The sequence below is a fragment of the Rhinoderma darwinii genome, chromosome 2 (genome assembly GCF_050947455.1).
Source record: "Rhinoderma darwinii isolate aRhiDar2 chromosome 2, aRhiDar2.hap1, whole genome shotgun sequence".
In the NCBI taxonomy this organism is placed as follows: domain Eukaryota; kingdom Metazoa; phylum Chordata; class Amphibia; order Anura; family Rhinodermatidae; genus Rhinoderma; species Rhinoderma darwinii.
In genome coordinates, this window is record NC_134688.1 from 137,211,335 (window position 1) to 137,231,216 (window position 19,882).

The window sequence follows — 19,882 nt, forward strand, 5'->3', positions numbered from 1 at the left end:
GAATTCGGCCTGTACCATACCCACACATGAATATAATCATCGTCTGTGTAAGAATATAAAGAAACATCTCCCGTTCAAATAACGTTGGCTATACTGGAAAATAATATTACTTCCCTTAAAACCCATGGCGTCGTTGGTTTCTCACAACCTTTGTCGCTGTCTGTGACGTCACGGGCCTGGCGCTGGTAGGCTGCTCGCTGTGGGGTCATAGAGAGTCTATTGGCTGGCAAGTCCCTGTCAACTTTTGTTGTATCTTTCGTCATAAGCAAGCGACGTGCGCGGCCAGATGAGGTGTCACCATCACCGGACTTCTGTTAATTCATGAAAAGAGTAATTGACATAGTTCCTAAGGGTCGTTGAGTGACTGCTGAGACGTGCCCGGCTGTTGTGACCCATACGGAAGATGGCAGAAGTGACGAGTACGTCTCTGTGCCAGGAGGAAGGCTGGTAAGCTGCGGCCTCACACGGGAGATACATGCAGGCATGCTGTGCCGGTATATATACACACACATATATATAGGGGGAGGGGACAAGTGCTGATCATGTGCAGCCCGCTATACTGTTCTACTCATACACAGCACTTCAGCTTCTGGGAGCTGCGAGCGCTGTATAAGAGTTTGTAAACGAGTCTGTGTCTGTATTATTTTATGAGGGATGTGAACGCGAAAATTTACTTCATATCATTTTTTTTTAAACTACTTTAAAGCTTGGGAAACTGCTTATTAAAGAGGTTCTACTCCAAAATGCATTTTATTTTCTAAAAGTGGTTACTATGGGAGAACGGGATGCAGAACTGTGTGTTTAGTCCTGACAAAACGTCCCTGCCCTCAGTCAGTTGTAAATCTGCTCCTAATCAGACTGGTGTAAACTGAGGCAGAGCCGTTGCTAGGGACGATTTGCCTGACAACGCACTAAAAAGTCAGTAGGTGTTAGGCAGTGTATCCCCAGTAACCAGACTGTCCGACATTACTCTGAGTATCAGTCACATCCTTCTCCATCTCAATGCGTTTAGGTGGAGAACCCCTTTAAGGAAAGAGATCCCAATTAAGGGAATAGCCTTTTTTAATGTGTCACTGTCCATAAAATGGCATGAGTATGCCAGAAGAATTGCGGTTAGTAACGTTCTCCATGTTTCCAAGCTTTCAATCATGCGATCTGTGTGATCACCCACAGCAGCATCGTTTATGAAGTTCCATGTTTTTCGCCCATCTGTTTAGTATGCAGATTAGTAAACAGCTGGCCACAAAATCTTTAGTGAGAAGCCATACCTATAATTTGCATCTATTTCTTAGCGTTTCCATACGTTTTTTTGTTTTTTGTATTTGTCGTTAAAATAAAAGGTCTTGGTGATCTGGTGCGTAATTTGATTAAGTGATATGTAAAGATAAAGGTTCATGTGAGCAAAAGCTGGACCTCTCATAGATCCTTGTCATAGGAGAGACAGCTTTTGTCCTGTGACATTTTGATGTATATCTCATACAGACTGGTGAGGAAAGCAAAAGTCGTAAAGAATGGGAGAGATTTATCAATAGCGTCAGTAAAAATGGCACAAATTTCGCCAAATTTATCAAGATGGCACATGTAGCATAATGAGTTAGGTGCAATTTGCTTGACATGTTAGACAAATTCTATTCCTTAAACCACCTCTTGGTTGTTCTACCGTTTCACCGATATTTTGCTTCAAAATATAAAATACATCTTTAGCCCTTATTCACACGACAGGGTTTCCCAGCCGGGTGACGGCCGTTCGTAAATCGGCCGTCACCCGGCTGTAGTAGGAGCAATAGACCCCTAATGGGGCTATTCACACGACCGATTTTTTGACGGCCAAAAAATTGGACATGCCCTATTTTCGGCCGTTTGCCCAGCCCCCATAGAAGTCTATGGGGCCAGGTAATACACGGCCATCACCGGAATGTGTCCCGAGTGATGGCCATGTATTCCGTCGCTCACTCCCTCCTCACAGCGCAGAGTGCATGTGAGGAGGAGGAGTTGATGCCATTCGGAACGAATGGCTACGCTGGAGATACTGTGTGGCAGGGTCGGGGTGTACAGCAGGTGGAAGGGAGCACTGTTCTGGCTCCCTTCCCCTGCTTGTTTTAAAAGCGCCCTGGCCCAGCGACACCTTCCATGGCCGATGCAGCTGCTGCGGCTGCTACTGCTGTAGTGGCGCCACTATAGCAGAGCAGGGAGGTATGGGCTAGCCCCACTTTAGCTCCCTGAAGGAGCAGAATCCCCGTGTGTTCGGGGATTGCGCTCCTGGACAGAGCGCTTGATGTCTCTGTCCATATCTGGACAGTGACATCAGGGGAAACTCCTGAAGCGGAATCCCCGAACACCAGGCGAAGCCAGTAATGTTCAGTGTCCATAAATGGACACAGACGACAGGGGCTTTTCCTGAAGTGGAATCACCGGCTACATGGGGATTCCCCTTCAGGAGTTGCCCCTGATGTCATTGTCCAGATATGCCCGGCCCGGAACGGATGCAAAACTAATGCAAACCGGCCGGGAAAAACGGCCGATTTTATCGGCCGACACTCGGGCTCGGGCGGGACCCTGTCGTGTGAATAAGGCCTTAATATATTTAGTGCTTTTTATGGCTTAGCCACGCGTTTTCCCAGACACTTTTGAAACCTGTCCAAGTAAACCTAAAAAGTGTCTGAAATAGGGTTCTCACGATACCATACCAAAACGATACTTTGCCAACAGTAATAATAAAGAATAAGTCCTTCCATTTTCTGATGTGAGGCACGTGGTGTGTTGAATTTGGAATGTGCCTCACATTAATAGTAATTAACCCCATCATGTTTCTGAGTCATAATGGACAACATTGGGTTAATGTGTAAGGTACATGATGGGGTTAATTATTATTAATGTGAGTCACATGGAGGTTAAAGTCATCACACCTCATGCCTCATATTAATAAGTAAAAGAATATTTATTTTTATAGCGTACACATAAATGATGCAAAAAATTTGTTGTACGGGTTATTATGGCCGCGCCAATACCAAATATGTGTATATTTTATGTATTGAGACTTATTTGAATGTTTATTGTGAAAAATGTGTGTGTGTATTCTTTTTAATTTAACATGACTTTATGTTTTTACTTTCTTATTTTTAAACTGTAATGCACTGGCATATATCTATATTACAGTACATTAGCCTGTATACTGATTATACACAAGAAGTTTTTAGGACATACCTAAGTATGCCCTAACAACAGGAAATATGGTAAGACAGCTCTGGGGTCCTTCAATGGACCCTGGATTGTCAGTGCATATATGGTATGTCCCTCGATCCAATAGGCACCCCCTTCTAATTTAGCTCTTGAATGCTGCGGTCAGCTTTGATTGCAGCATTTAGGGGGATAGCGTCGGACATCGAAGTTTTCTCTCATCTCCGCCGTTAGAGCACAGCCATTGCTCCTGACAACAAGTGCGTGCGCGGTCTGCATGAGGTGATGCGGGCGGTGCTGCACTAATGAGCGAGGGCACTAAAGATAGATCATGAGTGTATTTTGCAGTGCGCCCGCCATGTTCTGTCTTCAGTGCCGCCGCTTATTAGTGCAGCGCTGGTCACATTTAATGGTGACCGCGCGCGCACTTGTCAGGACTCAGGAGCGGGGAAATGACTATCACATAGCCGCAGCCCCGCTCTCATACATTCATGTGTTACAATGCTAAGCTGTTTGGACGCACAGCTTAGTATCGAAATACATGAAATAACCGTATCGAACCGTTTGAGGGTGCACGGCATCGAAACAGTATCGAAGTTTCAATGCATCGTGCAACCCTAGTCTGAAACACATAATACGTTTTTTATTTTTGCGCAGATTGTGACAATTCAGGAGACAAGATATACAGGAACTAACAGAACCTACTCTCGATGCACAGAGCAGCAACAAGCAGCTTTTTATGTCCCCAACGGCCTGTTCGCATCAGCATTCGCTTTCTGTTGATGGGTTTCGCTAGACCTTTCCGTCGGAGGAACCCTTGAACGAAAAGGCAAACGGAAACCATAGCTTGTGGAAGCATTACCATTGAAATCAATGGTTATGCAAACGGAAGCTATGGTTTCCTTTTGCCTTTCCGTTGATGGGTTCCTCTGGCGGAAAGGTCTAGCGAAACCCATCAACGGAATCCTAACGCTGATGTGAACGCACCCTAAAACGGTAAAACAACTGATGTAGGCTCTGTTCACACCACGTTTTGCCTACTACTGAGGTCTACTTATTTTTTCCTGCCAGACATGTATCCAACTGTATTTAAAAAATAAAAAACAAACAGCGGTCACAAGAAGGAAAAAGTAGAATTGCATGCTGTCATTCAAATGAAAATCCGTCCATGTAATGCTTGGACAGACTGGGTTAGCGAGACCAAGAGCCACTGCATGTTAGCGTCTCCCCGCTCTGGTTTATATAGATGGGTTCGAGTGGAAGACTCTCCTCTCTAGGGCATAAGGAAAGGGGCTGTCGAGAGGCGACAACCCCGTTAAATGCTTATGTTGTGTTGCTTGTTTTCCATTTTTTTTGTACTGAATAGCTTAGCATGCGAGCGTAGTAGACATTCTCCTCTAGAAACAGCAGCGGAACACATGGAGATCCGCGGCAGGGGAAAGAGAGGATAACAATTGAAAGGTAAATAATATATTTCGTAGTTTGTTTTATTCTTTTAAGCACATGGAAAGCATTTTTATGCATCAAAACTGCATGAAAAACGCATTACGTTTTTTAAGAATTGTATACATTTTCATGTGTTTTCAATCCACATTGTCCTGGCTGGTTCTTCTACTGAAAATGTTAGGCCCCATTCACATCGCGTTTGTGCTATCCGCCGAGCGTATACTTTTTTTAAAAATAAAAACGTGAACCATTGAAAACGTATACAAACGTGTACCAATTTCTGTTTGCATCTGTGTTTTTTATAGCGTGTACTTTTAGCGGAAAACTCATACGTCGGTATACGTTTCTGTCTGTTTTTTAACTAAAAAAAAGTATGCTTTTATTTTATTTTTTTAAAGTGAACAATGATAGAAAAAAAAACAAAAAACTGATAGATTTACTGTATGTAAATGGATACAAACGATAGCATTACAACTGCATACGTCGTCCATTGAAATCAATGCTAAGAAAAACAATACGTCGCATATTCCTTTTTTTGAAGTACAGAATAGCGTAGCAGACTACGCTTCTCAGTACTTCCAAATAAGAGTATCCTAATGTAAACCATGACAAAAATAGACCAAACCGATGTTATTTTGGTCTATGTTTGACCCATTATAGTCTAAGGCCTCATGCACACAGACCGGACCACAGAAAGAGCGCGCAAGCCTTATTACGGCCGTGTCTGCGGTCCGGGCTCATTGAAACTAATGGCTGCGGCTATGTGCACAGCCCGCGATTTGCGGGCGGCTCGCGGCTCACACTCCGTGGCCGGCCGGCCGACCCGAAAATCACAGCCGTGTGCATGAGGCCTAAGTGTACGCCGTGCTTTACATTTAAATACTTTTTTAATCATTAACTTCTCTATGTAGCCGTGTCTACAGGACTCCTTTTTGAGTGGATCTACCACCAGGCTACACTTACTGGTCGGTTTAAGGGCAGCATAGTACGGGGACAGGTCGACTCTACTAGAAGCCTGAATAACACACAAAAATGTTTTGCCATTTGTCTTCTAGCAGCAAGCAAAGAATACAAATGTAGAAAACTCTATTAGATTAGTGGGGTTTTCAGACCCTGAATGTAAATAATGAATGTTACCATTTACTGACCGCAACTACAAAAAGCTAAAAAGGGGTGAGGTGTTGATGTATAAAAAAAAACATGGCGATTGGACGCTATGTGTACTGCCCATACACCCTCTATTGAAAACGAGGTAGAAGGGCTGTTAGTGTTGCTATGGCAATAGGACGCCGATTAAGAATTTTGATATGCGTACTGGCGTCCCTACAGCGCTGACTCGTGGCTAATTCTAGTAACTTGTTATATAGCTAATATTTTTAAAATCTCAAGTCACATTTTGTGCACACATTTGCGATGTTTTTTTTTTTTGAGACCTTTGTGTCGCTAACGCCGCATCGTTTAAAAGTGGGCGGAGGGAAGTAGATTTGATTTTCATAGACGGCCAGAAATACGCCTTATATATTAAGCGGTGTGCGTCTCTTGATAACTGAGGCGCATCTTACTGCAGCGCTCTTTAGATTAAGGGTATGTGCCTCGTAGTGTTTTCAGACGTTTTTTGGGGCGTAAACGTCCTGGAAACACGTGACCCATACTCTGACCACCTAAACCCTACAGTGTTTGCTGTGTGGACCAGAGGTCAGTCTCTCTTTATTCAATCATATGAGGCTCATATTGAGGCTTTCATAGGCTTGCATAAAAGACGACTGTCTTCCGGTCCACATCAGACACTGCAGAATTCTGGGAGTCAGAGATCACGTTAATGAATTGCGTATCGGAATGAAGCGGCTAACTTTAAAATGAAGTCCCCAGTAAGAGGATTACTATCCATACCTTTCACCTCATCAATTTTAGAAACAGACGGGTGGGTGGGGGGGTACGACAGATTTTCGCCGGAGTTCTTGAAATAGACTCTAACTTTTCAAACGTATTCTAATGTAATAGTATACCTGATATATATCCGCTTTCTAATGTACTTACTGTTAAAATGTAATTATCTTACCCATGCAAATTCTGTGGGAATTTACTGTCGTTAGGTGTCTTCCTTCCTGTAATCTGTTTTCTACGCCCTGTTGTCAAGCAAAATCCGTCCCTAGTTAAAAAGCAGATGAGATGGCCTGCAGGATGTGGGGGGTATGTCTCTTCACTGCATGCCTATAGAAGTCTAAGGAGATGGGGGACTGAGCAGAGAGAGGAGAAAGACAAGCTGCCCATATAAGTCTATGGTGTGGGGAGCAAGAGCAGAGCGCGACACAGATATGCTGTCTTTATAAGTCTATGGAGAGTGGAGGAGTGGCGTGATATGCAGGCACACACCAATGTGCTGCAGCTGCTAGTAAGTGTTGGATCTCACCTCAGTGCGCCGAGCACTGTACCCAGCGATGGGACCCCTAGCAACCAAAGACTTCTCACCTACCCTATGGATAGATGATAAATTGTTGTGGGATAAACAATGGGAGCCAATGCTCATCAAAGGTGGCACTTTACAATTTACTTTGCCTAGATGTTTGTGTGTTTGTCAGGGAAGTATTGAAGTGCCCCGCTGAAAATTATTCTATTAATAGTATTAGGAATTTGTATTTTAAGAGGGGTTTCATTTTTTTCTTTATCAAATATTCCTGTTTGTCTTTTTGTAAAAACTCATTATAGGGGTATTCCCAACTTAGACATTTATGGCATTTCCATAGGATTTGCCATAAATGTCTGATAGATGCGAGTCCCCATCTTTGAGAACTGGGTTCTCCTGACCCCGCCTCACTTGGTACGGCGGCCGATAGCCGCAGATTCCAGACGGGGCCTTGTGGAGAGAGGGTGCCGCGTGCGTACGGCTCTCTCCGTTCTGTTCAATGGGAGTTCCGAAAACAGCCGAGCAAGCGCTGCTTGGCTGTTTTCTAGAACTCACATTAAGCAGAATGGAGAAAGCAGTGCGCAAGCGCGGTCCTCTCTCCACTAGACCCCGTCTGGTTTCTGCAGCCACCGCAATTGGCGAAACGAGGGTCAGCAGACACCCATTCTCAATAAAGGTGTGGTCTCCCAGAGCTGGGACCCACATCTATCAGACATTTATGGCAAATCCTATGGAAATGCCATAAATGTCTAAGTTGGGAATACCCCTTTAAGATCCATTTTTTCAAAATCCTGAATGTTTAACAAATTGAAACAAATTCCTGTAATTTCCTTCAGATATTTTCATAAGTTGAAGAACCTTAGTCACTGTGTTGAATTTTACACAGGTTTCAGTGAGGATTCGGCATTAAAATCTGCTTCAAATCTGACAACCATTCGGATCCCATGCATGTGAATGGGGTTTCCGGGTTGCTAGTGTTCTGGTGGTTACTTCGCCTGTTTCATTTTGAAGAAACTTGAGTTTTGAGAAGGAAATCCTTTAATAACTTTTCATATAGAGGTCAATATTGAATAACAAAAACCCACAACAGAAGTGCTGAATATGACATAATCTTCCTAATGGCTTCATCATTTATTCTTGGGATATTTGATCCGGTTTTGTCTACATAACGGGTCATATATAGCTAGGCTTTTTGCATCTTCATTGATAGTGTTGAAAAAATCTAGAAAAAGGGGCTTGTCTAAGAGGAGTCATAAAATAAATTTCACCAAATTTATTAGCAACGTGCACTTTTTTGGGCGGAATACACTGGTGTAAAGTTTGCCACCCGTGCGGTAGCAGAAGGAAAGAACTGGTTTAACATGTCTAGTAAGTTGCGCCAAATTTATCATTCAGTGTGCTCCATTTTGATAAGTTTGACCCAATTTGCACCATTTTAACCGTCTTATAACATTAAGCATTTGCGATACTATTGAGAAATCTCCTCCAAAGTGGATATAGACAATTGCACAGTTTTTCAGTACTCCGCTTTAGCTACATAAAATGATTGTTTATACTGAAGTTGTTTTTTAATAATCAACTTGGACTGAGACTTCTTGCAATTTTTTTTTTTCAAAATGGAACAAAAAGCGTGTGAAAAATTGATTTTTTTGTATTTTTTATAAAAATCTGTGTTCACAAAGTTTGTCACTTGTAGGCGAGGCGTGCAGTGGCAGGCTGGGTATTCTGCTTTGTGCAGCTCTTCACGTTCTACGTGCTCCATTCACCATCTTTCAATATGCTTTCTCTGCTATTGAACCAACGCTCCTCTTCACGTCTTGACAGTTCATTTTGCCTTCCTTGTCCTTTAGATTTTGCTATCACACTTTCCACCTTTAAGATATTGTTCTCTCTATCAGCGAGAGTCCCATATCGCTCCGTTTTTTTTTCCCCACGTGGCCTTATTTTAAAAGTGACTAACACAATTGTTTGCTGGAAAAAAAAAAAAATTGATATGCCTCGCTTGTAAAAGGTTTGAAAAAGATGGTGTGAAAAGTCTATGCATGTCCCAGTCAATTGTTTACCGTGTCCCGAATGCTCTCGTGGGTTATTGTGTGGTGAGCCTGCAAAATAAACTTGAGAATAACATTTTAACACTCCATAAAATACATGGCTTTGAGGAGAGCAAATTCTGCAGAGAGCAATTGGAAGAGCGGGAATGGAAATAATTGTCAATGTCACAGAGACCTGGTTTGCATAGCTGTTAACAGCACAGAACAGCAAGACTTTCTGGGGGCATTCAATTATCAATTCCCTCTTTTCAGATTCGCATCACTTTCTGCATTCGTGTTAAGCATTTGAACAAATGTACATGCGGTGTGAATAAAACAGCAGGGCCGTCTTCTTCAGGAGGCATCAGTGCTCTAATCCTTGTGGAGCGCGACACTGGGACGGAGAATGCCTCCTCTCCTAGTGTTATCAACACAGACCTTTATACTGTAAGAAAAGAAACATTTAATTCAGAGACAGTCAGGGGTTCTGTATATTTTGCTCTCTGGAATTAGTTAAGATCTCTTTTCACTCTGACAGGTTTATTTCATTTATGTTCTAGATTGATATGAAAGGAAATGTATTGTCGATGGGACAATACATAAAACCATGTTCACGTGATCAGTTACTGGTATCGCTGGGGCTTTATATGTAGTATGTTAGCCGTGTTCTATATAAATATTGAGTCTCTTCATTTGATGTATTTTGCCTAGTTCACACCTACCATAAAATTGCATTCCACTGTGTCCAGATGTTACATGTAAAAGGCCCTTTTACACCGGCTGACACTCGGCTGATGCAGCGAGTGCCGATCAACAAGATATCGTTGATCGGCGCTCGTTTGCTCCTGTCACACGGATCTATGGAGGGGGACGAGCGGTCGTTACTCCGTCGCTCGTCACCATACATTATTATCGTGTCGGCAACGCGTCCCCCTCTTTACACAGGGAGATGTTCTGCTGACAACGATAATCTTTTACTTTTTTTTAAAACAATACGACTAGCAGATCAAGTGTTTGCTCGTTCATCTGCTTTTCGCTGCCCTTTTTACACAGGGCAATTATCGGCAACGAGCGTTATATGAATGCTCGTCTGCAAGATAATGCCCCAGTGTAAAACCCCCTTAAGTGTAGTGTTACTAGGATATGCATCGCTTGCTGATTGGTGGGGTTATGACTTCTGGGACCCCACCGTTTATGATGAAGAAGGTGCTGAATAACCGTTCTCTGCTCAGCGCCTGGATAACCATGATGTCGTGCAGGGAAAAACTTAGAGGCTCTGTCACCAGATTTTCAAACCCCTATCTCCTATTGCAGCAGGTCGGCGCTGCAATGTAGATAACAGTAACGTTTTGTTTTTTTCAAAAACAAGCATTTTTGGCCAAGTTATGAGCTATTTTAAATTTATGCAAATGAGCCTTTCTTAAGTACAACTGGGCGTGTTTAAAGTTATGTACAAGTGGGCGTGTATTGTGTGTGTTACATCGGGGCGTTTTTACTTCTTTTACTAGCTGGGCGTTGTGAAAGTGTATGATGCTGACGAATCAGCATCATCCACTTCTCTTCGTTACCACCCAGCTTCTGGCAGTGCACAGACACACAGCGTGTCCTCGCTCATCCGACGCGATGAAGTTCCTGTGGGAGGAAGTGAGTGACGTCACAGCGTGATCTCGCGAGGACACGCTGTGTGTCTGTGCACTGCCAGAAGCTGGGTGGTAACGAAGAGAAGTGGATGATGCCGATTCGTCAGCATCATACACTTCCATTCACAACGCCCAGCTAGTAAAACAAGTAAAAACGCCCAGATGTAACGAACACAATACACGCCCACTTGGACTTAACTTTAAACACGCCCAGTTGTACTTAAGAGGCTAATTTGCATAAATATAAAAAGTGCTCATAACTTGGCCAAAAATGCTCGTTTTTGAAAAAAAAACCACGTTACTGTTCTCTACATTGCAGCGCCGATCACATGCGATAGGGGTTGAAAATCTGGTGACAGAGCCTCTTTAAAAGGAGCCATATTGCTTCACAGAGCCTTCATTATAGCAATCGGTCAGACCCCTACGATCCGCAAATGACGACATCCTAGTGATATGCTGTCACTTGCTGCTTCTGAACTACCTTTATAAAAGTGATTCATAGAAGCAGTTCTAGAAAAATGTTCCTATGTCTTTTAAGAAGAACCATGATTTTTGAAAAAAAATGTGACAACGTATGCGGTTTTGCTACGTATTTGTACTGCAATCTTCACTCAGCAGTTGTGGGCTTTAAGCCTCACCACAACAGTAGTTGTGAACATGGCTTTAGGGTACCCTACACATTCGTTTTTCGGGTGGTGGGTTTGGCCGACTTACATCTCCTATTTATGGCCAGTTTCAATTTCTGGAATATGGATCAGTGTTCCTGCCTCCATTGCCTTATATTAGGCAAATACAGCTCTATAAATCCAACACGAAATGCTGATAAGATTCACTCATTTCTCTTCAGAAGTTTAGGACAGTCCTTATGGGACTAAACTAAGAGCAAACAGTCCCCTAAAACTTAAGTGTATATGCCCAGTAAATGTGAGGCTGAGAGACGTCCAGTATTCAACTATGCTACATTCAGGTATGCCTAGCCATGCAGTAAAGTAGAGCAAGCAAAATATCCATGCTTAACTAGGCAGATTTATTCCTCCAGTCTGGGAAAAATAGGTGACAATCGATAGAAGAGCTGTCACAGCTGTCATTTTTCGTTGTCACTTTTGGAAAACACAAGTACAAGAAACGGTTAATCCAAAGAAATAGCGGAGTACAATTTTAATTTGAGGGAAGAGAACGCTACTAGTGCTTATATTTGCTGGTGACTTTTTTTTCAGGTAAAAATCCCTTTTGTATTTGATTTTTTTTTTTAAACTGGAGTTAAAATGCCCTTGTCCCCAGACTTGGTTTCTTTCCAGGTTTTATAAAGCCATCTAAAAGTGAAATATAGATGGTCAGAAGTTTTGATCAGTGGGGGTCCGAGCACTGAGACCCCATTTGATCTATAACAGGAAGCAGAAGCGCTCAGATGAGTGCTAAGCCGCTTAATTTCTGATCAGCTCTGCTCGGCTTTCCTCGGACTCATAGACTTTCTATTGAGCCTGTACACCACTCACTCAGCTTTCCGAGCAGAGCCGATCAGAAACGAAGCTGAGTGATTCTGCCGCTTCGTTTTAGCGATCGGAGGGGTTCTTATTGCTCGGACCCCCACCAATCAAAACTACTGACATGTCAAATGTTTTATGAAAGTACAGGTACACTTTAAATCTACCTATTTTAGGTGTTTCTACTTTCTAAATGTTAGGAAGTTAAGAGAAGAACTTCTGTGGAAATGTTACAGTTTAAACTGATTATTACGCTTTTAACAAATCCGGATCAGTATAAGCTTTTGCAATGATTATTAAAAGGCCTTGACTTTTTTTAATTTTAACTACGAGAAGCAAGAGAAATAAAGACAGTGCAATAAAGCTTAATCTCTAATTAGTGGTGCCGACAACATTGACATGAAGTCTTGCAGATTAGTTAAAAACTGCTTGGTCAATTTTCTTTCATTTGTATTATTACCTGCATCAATCACACGGCTCATTTGTACAACTTTATGTACTAAGCGGCCCCCTGGCAAAGTGCTTAAAGACATCATCATATGATCCACCAATGTTTTATATGCATCTTGTTTGCTAATAACATGATTTAATTTATTCCAAACTGTGTAATGGGTTGGATGGATTTGTAGTTATAAAAAAAATATTCATGGCTGTAGCAGTGCTGGCCATGTTTGATAGAGGATATAAGTCTTCGTAAAAGCCAGAGGTCTCAAACTCAGCCGGGCAAATGGGCCGCACATAGAAAAAATTTGCCGCTGACTATCCGCATTACATTCAAATTTGATACAAGACAAAATTATTGTTAATCAATTAGTTATTTGAACTACCATAACGACAATACTATGTTACCATAACGACAATACTACGTTACCATAACGACAATACTACGTTACCATAACAACACTACATTACTATAACAATACTACATTACTATAATAATACTGCTAGGTTTAAATTTACCAGAAATTTGCGAGTTTACTCCACGTCTATTTTACCAATCCAGTTTTCCAGTTTAAGTGCCGCTAAATGCAGTCCGGCGGCTCAGTTGGCAGACCCAAGAATGTCAAGACTGGTCAGCCCCTTAGATAGTGCCCTTTGTAGATGGCGCCACAGTGCCCTCTGTAGATAATGCCACACACACCCCCCCCTTATAAAATAAAAGTAGCCCCTCCCCGACATGCCAAAACATGTGGGGGGGGGCCTACTTTTATTTGGATTCAAAGGCAGTATCTGATATTGGCACTCTAATAGCAGCGAGCTGCAGCCGCTGTTTTGCTTCACTGCATGGCGCGTTACTATCCTGACTGTAATTCAGAGTTTGCAGTGAGATCTGACGCGCTAAAATCTAACTTTACCACTAATCAGATTATCAGACCTCTTTTGGAATTTTAAATTTTCCTGTGTTCATTTTGCTTCTAAAATTAATATAATAAAAGTTATATTTTAGTACATCTACAGTGTTCAATAGGTACATGGTAAACGAGCTATTTCATTTGCCCTCGGCAATTTTTTATTTGTGTCCTCTGCAGATAGTGTCCTCTGTAGATCGTGCCACACACACCCCCTTGTAACAATTTTACATTACTATAATAATACCGCTAGGTTTAAATTTACCGTAAATTTACCCCACGTGTATTTTAACAATCCAGTTTAAGTGTCGCTAAATGCAGTCCGGCGGCTCAGTTGGCAGCATTTGACAGACAAAATAATGTCAAGGTTGGGCAGCCCCTTCTTAGTACCACAGTGCCCTCTGTAGATAATGCCACTTGCACCGTCTATAGATAGTACCCCCCCCCCCTGTAGATGGCTCCATTGGGGCTCCCTCTAGGAGTGGAATCACCAGCCAGAGCTGTGACATCAGGGGATCCTCCTGGTCCGGAATGTGATGTCAGGGGCTACCCCAGAGCAGGAGTTCCGGGCAAGAGTGCTACTAGCACTCTGCCTAGGACTCCAGTTCTGTTCCTGACATCACTGACCATATATGGACAGGGATGTCAGGGGAAACCCCAGAGCCGCAGAGCAGAGCGCTAGTATAGGCTCTGCTCAGGAACTCTCTAGAATCCCCTGATATCACTGTCCATATATGGACAGTGACTTCGGGGGCTCCTCCAGCAGCCGGCCAAAGCATCGTCAATGATCGTCAATGATCTGGCTGGAGATTTCACTCCTAGAGCTATCTACAGGGAGGGTGTAGCACTGTCAAACCCGCTGGGGGGGTGCGCTATCTACAGGGGGCTGTCGACGGCATGAAGGAGCGCCGGCGCGCTCCCCTTTCAGACTGCTCTCTCCTCTCCTGAGGGAGCTACGGAGCCCTGAGGGCCGCAGATGACAGCCTCAGGGGCCGCATGCGGCCCATGGGCTGCGTGTTTGAGACCCCTGGTATATGCCATACACATAGTATGGTATAAGCGCTATGCTGCACCAGAAAACATTAAATGCTTTTATTTAAATCCCCATAATATTTAACTCAAGATTAAAGAACTGCAAAATCATTTGGCACTCAGTCATAGTTGACCGCATAAGCCATATTCAAGGACCGGACCACTGTTTTCAGTATGCACTAAGGCAATGTCATACTGCGTAGGGGCATTTCTCATTGACAAAGGCAATGGTAACAGCAAGTTATCAATTTACTCATATAAATCAGTGGTGACCCATATGTCGTTTTGCGTTTTTTTTAATATGCAGCCTTGAAAATGGATCTCTGGTAGTGCTAGAATTACAGGAAACAACTATGCCAAGTGGGACATATACAGTGAATGCCAGGTTTTTGTTAAAAAAAAAAGTTCTGTAATGATTCTTCTTGGACTGACTTGGTAACATGAAAAAACCTTGCATTTTAACAGGGGTGTGTAGACTTTTTATATTCACTGTATGAAAATAGTCACAAATAGATGTTAATCCTATAGTCCAGAATTTGAAGCACCAATTCACTTAGTATGATTCAGGCAACCATATTGTGTGGTAAATGAATGAGAATGTTAACTAAATCTCTTCAGTGAATTACAGAAATATTGTCCCGTGAGTAATCTGTTATTGAAGTGCCATAATGATATCTGTTAAAGCTCCTGAATTGTTGAGCTTCATCTTGGAGGTTGGGTCGTTGCACGAAATGGCTTCTTACATTTTGTTGTTTAATGTGATTCTTCTCAATATGTTCTAATACACAGGTAATGCTTCAACAGGGCTGGATATATCCTAGAAGCCAGGTAGCCAATGCGTCTACATATTTTTATCTGGCACTCCGTGATTACAGACGGGAATTCACACGAGAGAGTCTGGTTTTCACCGTTGCCTGTTTTCTGTTATTCTCTGAGCAATAAAATATCGAGCACTTGCATAGCAGCAATTGAGGATGGAAAACTCTGGGTGTAGACCACAAATCTACTAAAGACCCTTTTACACGGCAAATGATCGAGCAAAAGCGCAAACGCTCGTTGATCAGCTCGTTTATGTGGCCAATAAAATGGTCGCTAGTCGGCAGCACATCTTCCTGTGTAAACAGGGAGATGTGCTTCCGACATTATGGAAATGCATGGGGACGAACGATGGGGGTAACGATTGTATGTCCCCTTACATTACCAATCATATCTCCTTGTGAAAGGAGTAAATGAGCACCAATGGACGAGCTGTTTTCATGAGCCCTGTGTATTGTGCTATCACTGAATCTCTTCCAGGCAGCTTCTTTTTCTGTCCTCTTCCACCTTCCTGCAATGGGTTGGAGTTGGCACAGGGCACAGTGTGTAGCCTATCTTGGGTCTTTGCTGTATTTTTTAGACCTGCACCTGTCAACACAATTTTTAATAATCGATATAACTCTAGCTTCTGACAGATGTGATCTGGTCACGCCTCCATATGCATTGACAAAGCATCATGGGATATGTAGTAACCAGAGCTACATTCAAGATTACAAACAGAAGCTGGGTGAATAAACCCTGTTAATAATGTGGGCTCCATTATGAATTACAGAGTGGTAGGTGTGATTTCATGTGTCGGACTTTCTCTCTACATTTTTGGGTTGTGTTCTGTTTGGGTCTATAAAAAGTTCTTGCTGTCGGGCCACTAAAGTGTTTTGCTGTAGTCTGTAGTGTGTTCATTCCTGTATTAATACATATTCAACCTTTTATATTAACTCTTAATATTAACATCTGCGCCAGGGCTCCGTTCCGAAGTTCTGTCGGAGCTTTCAGTTGGAACGGAGCCCTGACAGACACAAATGGAAACCCTAGGTTTCCGTTTCCATCCCCATTGATTTCAATGGTGATGGATCCGGTGCCAATGGTTTCCGTTTGTCTCCGTTGTGCAAGGGTTCCGTCGTTTTGCGGAATGAATAGCGCAGCCGACTACGGTATTGATTTCACCTGAATCCTTGCACAACGGAGACAAACGAAAACCATTGGCACCGCATCCGTCACCATTGGATTCAATAGTGATGGAAGCGGAAACCTATGGCTTCCGTTTGTGTCTGTCAGGGCTCCGTTCTGACTGAAAGCTCCGACAGAACGTCGGAACGGAGCCCTGGCGCAGAGGTGAACTAAGCCTTACAGATGGCATTCAACTGCTAGATTAATTTTGTTTTTCTTTATTTCTACATAGAGCACAACAAATAAATAACTTCATATAATCTTGACCTTGATGTATAACCGGTTCCCTTAAAAGTATTTTACTTTTTTTTTTGGTGGAACCGTTTTAAACAAGTGTCTTTAGTATTTGAAGACGCATCTACACTGATTGGACAAGTGGTTTTGAATCGCTGTGCTGGAGCTTTATTTTCTAGTCCTAGGCAAACTAAAGAGAACATTATTCATCATCTCTTTCATGTAAAACACTTGCCAAGATTTAAGTCTATTTCTCAGTTTAATCTTGCGGAGACCATTCAAAGCAGGTAAGACACCCCCTGCCTTATTATTAAAAAAGCACTGCTTGTCTTGACTTGCCTATAATATTGTCTGCTGTGATATAGCTTGTGGCCAACGTTATGATACCACCTCCTGTTTAATTTATTTGCAAAGATATTTCTGTTAAGATTTCAGGAATTTATTTAAAAGTAGGTCATGAATAGGATCTGCTCCTTCTGTGTTTTTTATTCCGCCATATCTACAGTACCATTCAGTTTCACTTGCCTCAGTCCATTCTTCTTCACTTTTATGTATGCAGTAGTTTTAGGTTTGTAGAATATAAAGTTTTTTAAAAAAAAAATATTTTATTCCCAAAATAAGTGGTGAATATTTTTAGTTATAATATGTCTTTTTCTGTACTTAAAGGCGTTGTCTCATGATGAACATATGCCATCAATGTCCATTTTATTGCGGTCTGACCGTTGTCACTGCCGCCTAGCCCTAGCTTGTAGTAGTAGTGTCATTAGGAAAGTAATGTGCCACTTCGTTTCCTGTTGGCTCTGCTTGGTTTTTCCCTGGTAGTTGCATGGTTGGCCATTGACTATATGGGTTGACCATACAGCCTCCGGAAAACCTGTTCAGGTGAAGTAGTTTTGTGATGTCGAATAAGAGAAAAGAAAGGGGGACCAAGGCAGGGATAATGTCATGAGCTATCAGATCATGTTGTGTTCTGTGTCAGTGGGGGGCAGGAAATGAGATCCACTGCTTAATTGAGAAAAAGTGGAAAAAGTACTCCTTTAAGGGGATTTTACACTGGGCAATTATCGCTGCCGATGTGATAATAACGTATGGGGACAAGCGATCGGAGTAACAACCGCTCGTCCATGTGCATAGCTCCTTGTGACAGGAGCAAACGAGTGCCGATCAACGAGCTGTCTCGTTGATCGGCGCTCGCTGCATGGGCTTAAATCAGCTAGTGTGATAATGCCTTTAGTCTACTTTGAAATATATCGAAAATTTTCACTTGGCATTGATGTGACTTTATTTTGGAAATCCACTTCTGAGTATGGCCTAAGCTGTAGTGATCACATTTATACAGTTACCACTAGGGGCATGTTCACACCTACTTGTGGACATCTACGGTTTGATCTGACGTGTGACGTAAGCCTCATTTCACTGGACAAGAAAAGGTTTTATGTAACGTTTTCTTGTCAAGCATTAAGCATGGTACCCATATTGGGGGAAAAATGTTTTTGAGATTTCATCTTGACCTGTGTTACTTCATATGATGATATGCATCATACATTAAAGCTTGTGTAGAAAAAAAAAATCACATCATCCAGGGTGATTAAAAAAATAAAATAAAAATAAAAAAGCCGCAGCAGAAAATATGCCCGTTTGAAGCTTTCATGATGTCCTATTGAAATAAACTGGTTTTGCTTTGCTGGTCTGTGTTCTTTTTCGTACACCTGTCATCTGAATGAACAGCTACTGACATACTGCCTGGATGTGAGGAGCTTTTCATGTAAACAGCTCTTCACAGCGTCTTTTCCTACTGTTTGTTAAGCTCTCGGCTGACACAGAAAAGTGACAAAATGAATTATTTTCCATTTCCCGGATTAGTCGAAAATATTAATAAAGCTGAATGGAGCAGTGACTTATGAGGAGAATTTTTGCACTATTAACCCCTTGCCGCTGCAGGCATTTTTAATTTTTTGTATTTTCGTTTTTCCCCTGCACCTTTCTAATGGCATACTTTTTTTTTTTTTTTTTTGTCGACATAGCCATATGAGGGCTTGTTTTTTGCTCTAACCGGTTATAGTTTTTAATGGTACCATTTAATGTACCGTATTATGTACTGGTTAACTGAAAAACAGTGATTGTTGGATCGCTTGCGCGATATACTGCCATACTAATGTATTGCAGTATATTGTGATTTTTATAGGCTGCTATTAAGTCGCCTTCGGCAAACAACATCTCAGGAGGCTGGACTACGCACAGAGAAGATAGAGGAGTAATTATGGTCGGGTTGTTTTTCTGCCTAGTGCTTTTTTTTTTCCGCAGCGGAAATTCACCACAATGTGGTAAGGTTTTTCGGACGGAAGGTGCTGCGGGTTGCAGGTCTGATACGCTGCGTGGTTTTTACGCATCGTATCCGACCTGTGGGAACCCGTCCTTAGGTGGACGTATGTTGGCAATTCTTAACGGTTACTTCTACAATTAACATTCTGACTAACTTAACAGGTTCCCGACCGCTGGCCGTAAATATACGGCCAGCAGTCAGGGTCTCTAAAGTCCGGCGTATAGTATATATACGGCCGCACTTCAGAGACTGTGCACGCGCGATCGCGTGCACACAACTCTGTGCCCTGGCTGTTACTAACAGCCATGGGCACTGGGCAGAATGTCAGGGGTCAATCTTTTGGCCCCTGAACATGTGATCGCTGTGACAACCAATCACAGCGATCACATGCATTTCTGCATAGAAAACAGTGTGCACGCGATCGCGTGCACACAGCCCTGTGCCCTCGCTGTTACCAACAGCTCTGGGCACTGGGCAGAGTATCAGGGACCAATCTGATGGTCCCTGATCATGTGGTCGCTGTGAAAACCTATCACAGCGACCACATTTGTTTTATTTTGACTTTTCTGGCAGTAAATCTCCTGCCTCTTTTCTTCTCCTCAAACATTGTTTCAGTTTGAGGAGAAGAAGAGACTCGAGAGAATTGCTGCCAGAAGAATACAGTGAAAAAAAATACAGTTACACTAAAACATTCTCTGTATAGATAGATTTCTATCTATCTATACAATCTATCTATCCATCTATCTTTTTTTCTATCTATCTACCTTTCTTTCTTTTATT

General features: G+C 42.4%; 1 protein-coding gene across 1 annotated transcript in view; it reads left to right on the top strand.

The window, feature by feature from the left end:
• The first annotated feature begins 255 nt into the window (after positions 1–255).
• Positions 256–19,882, top strand: part of TDRD3 (tudor domain containing 3) — a 274,537-nt gene continuing 254,910 nt past the window's right edge. Inside the window, exon 1 of the mRNA XM_075852311.1 lies at positions 256–447. Within this exon, the coding sequence (XP_075708426.1) occupies positions 404–447 (44 nt within the window). The 5' untranslated portion in view covers positions 256–403. The remainder of the gene's footprint in view (positions 448–19,882) is intronic.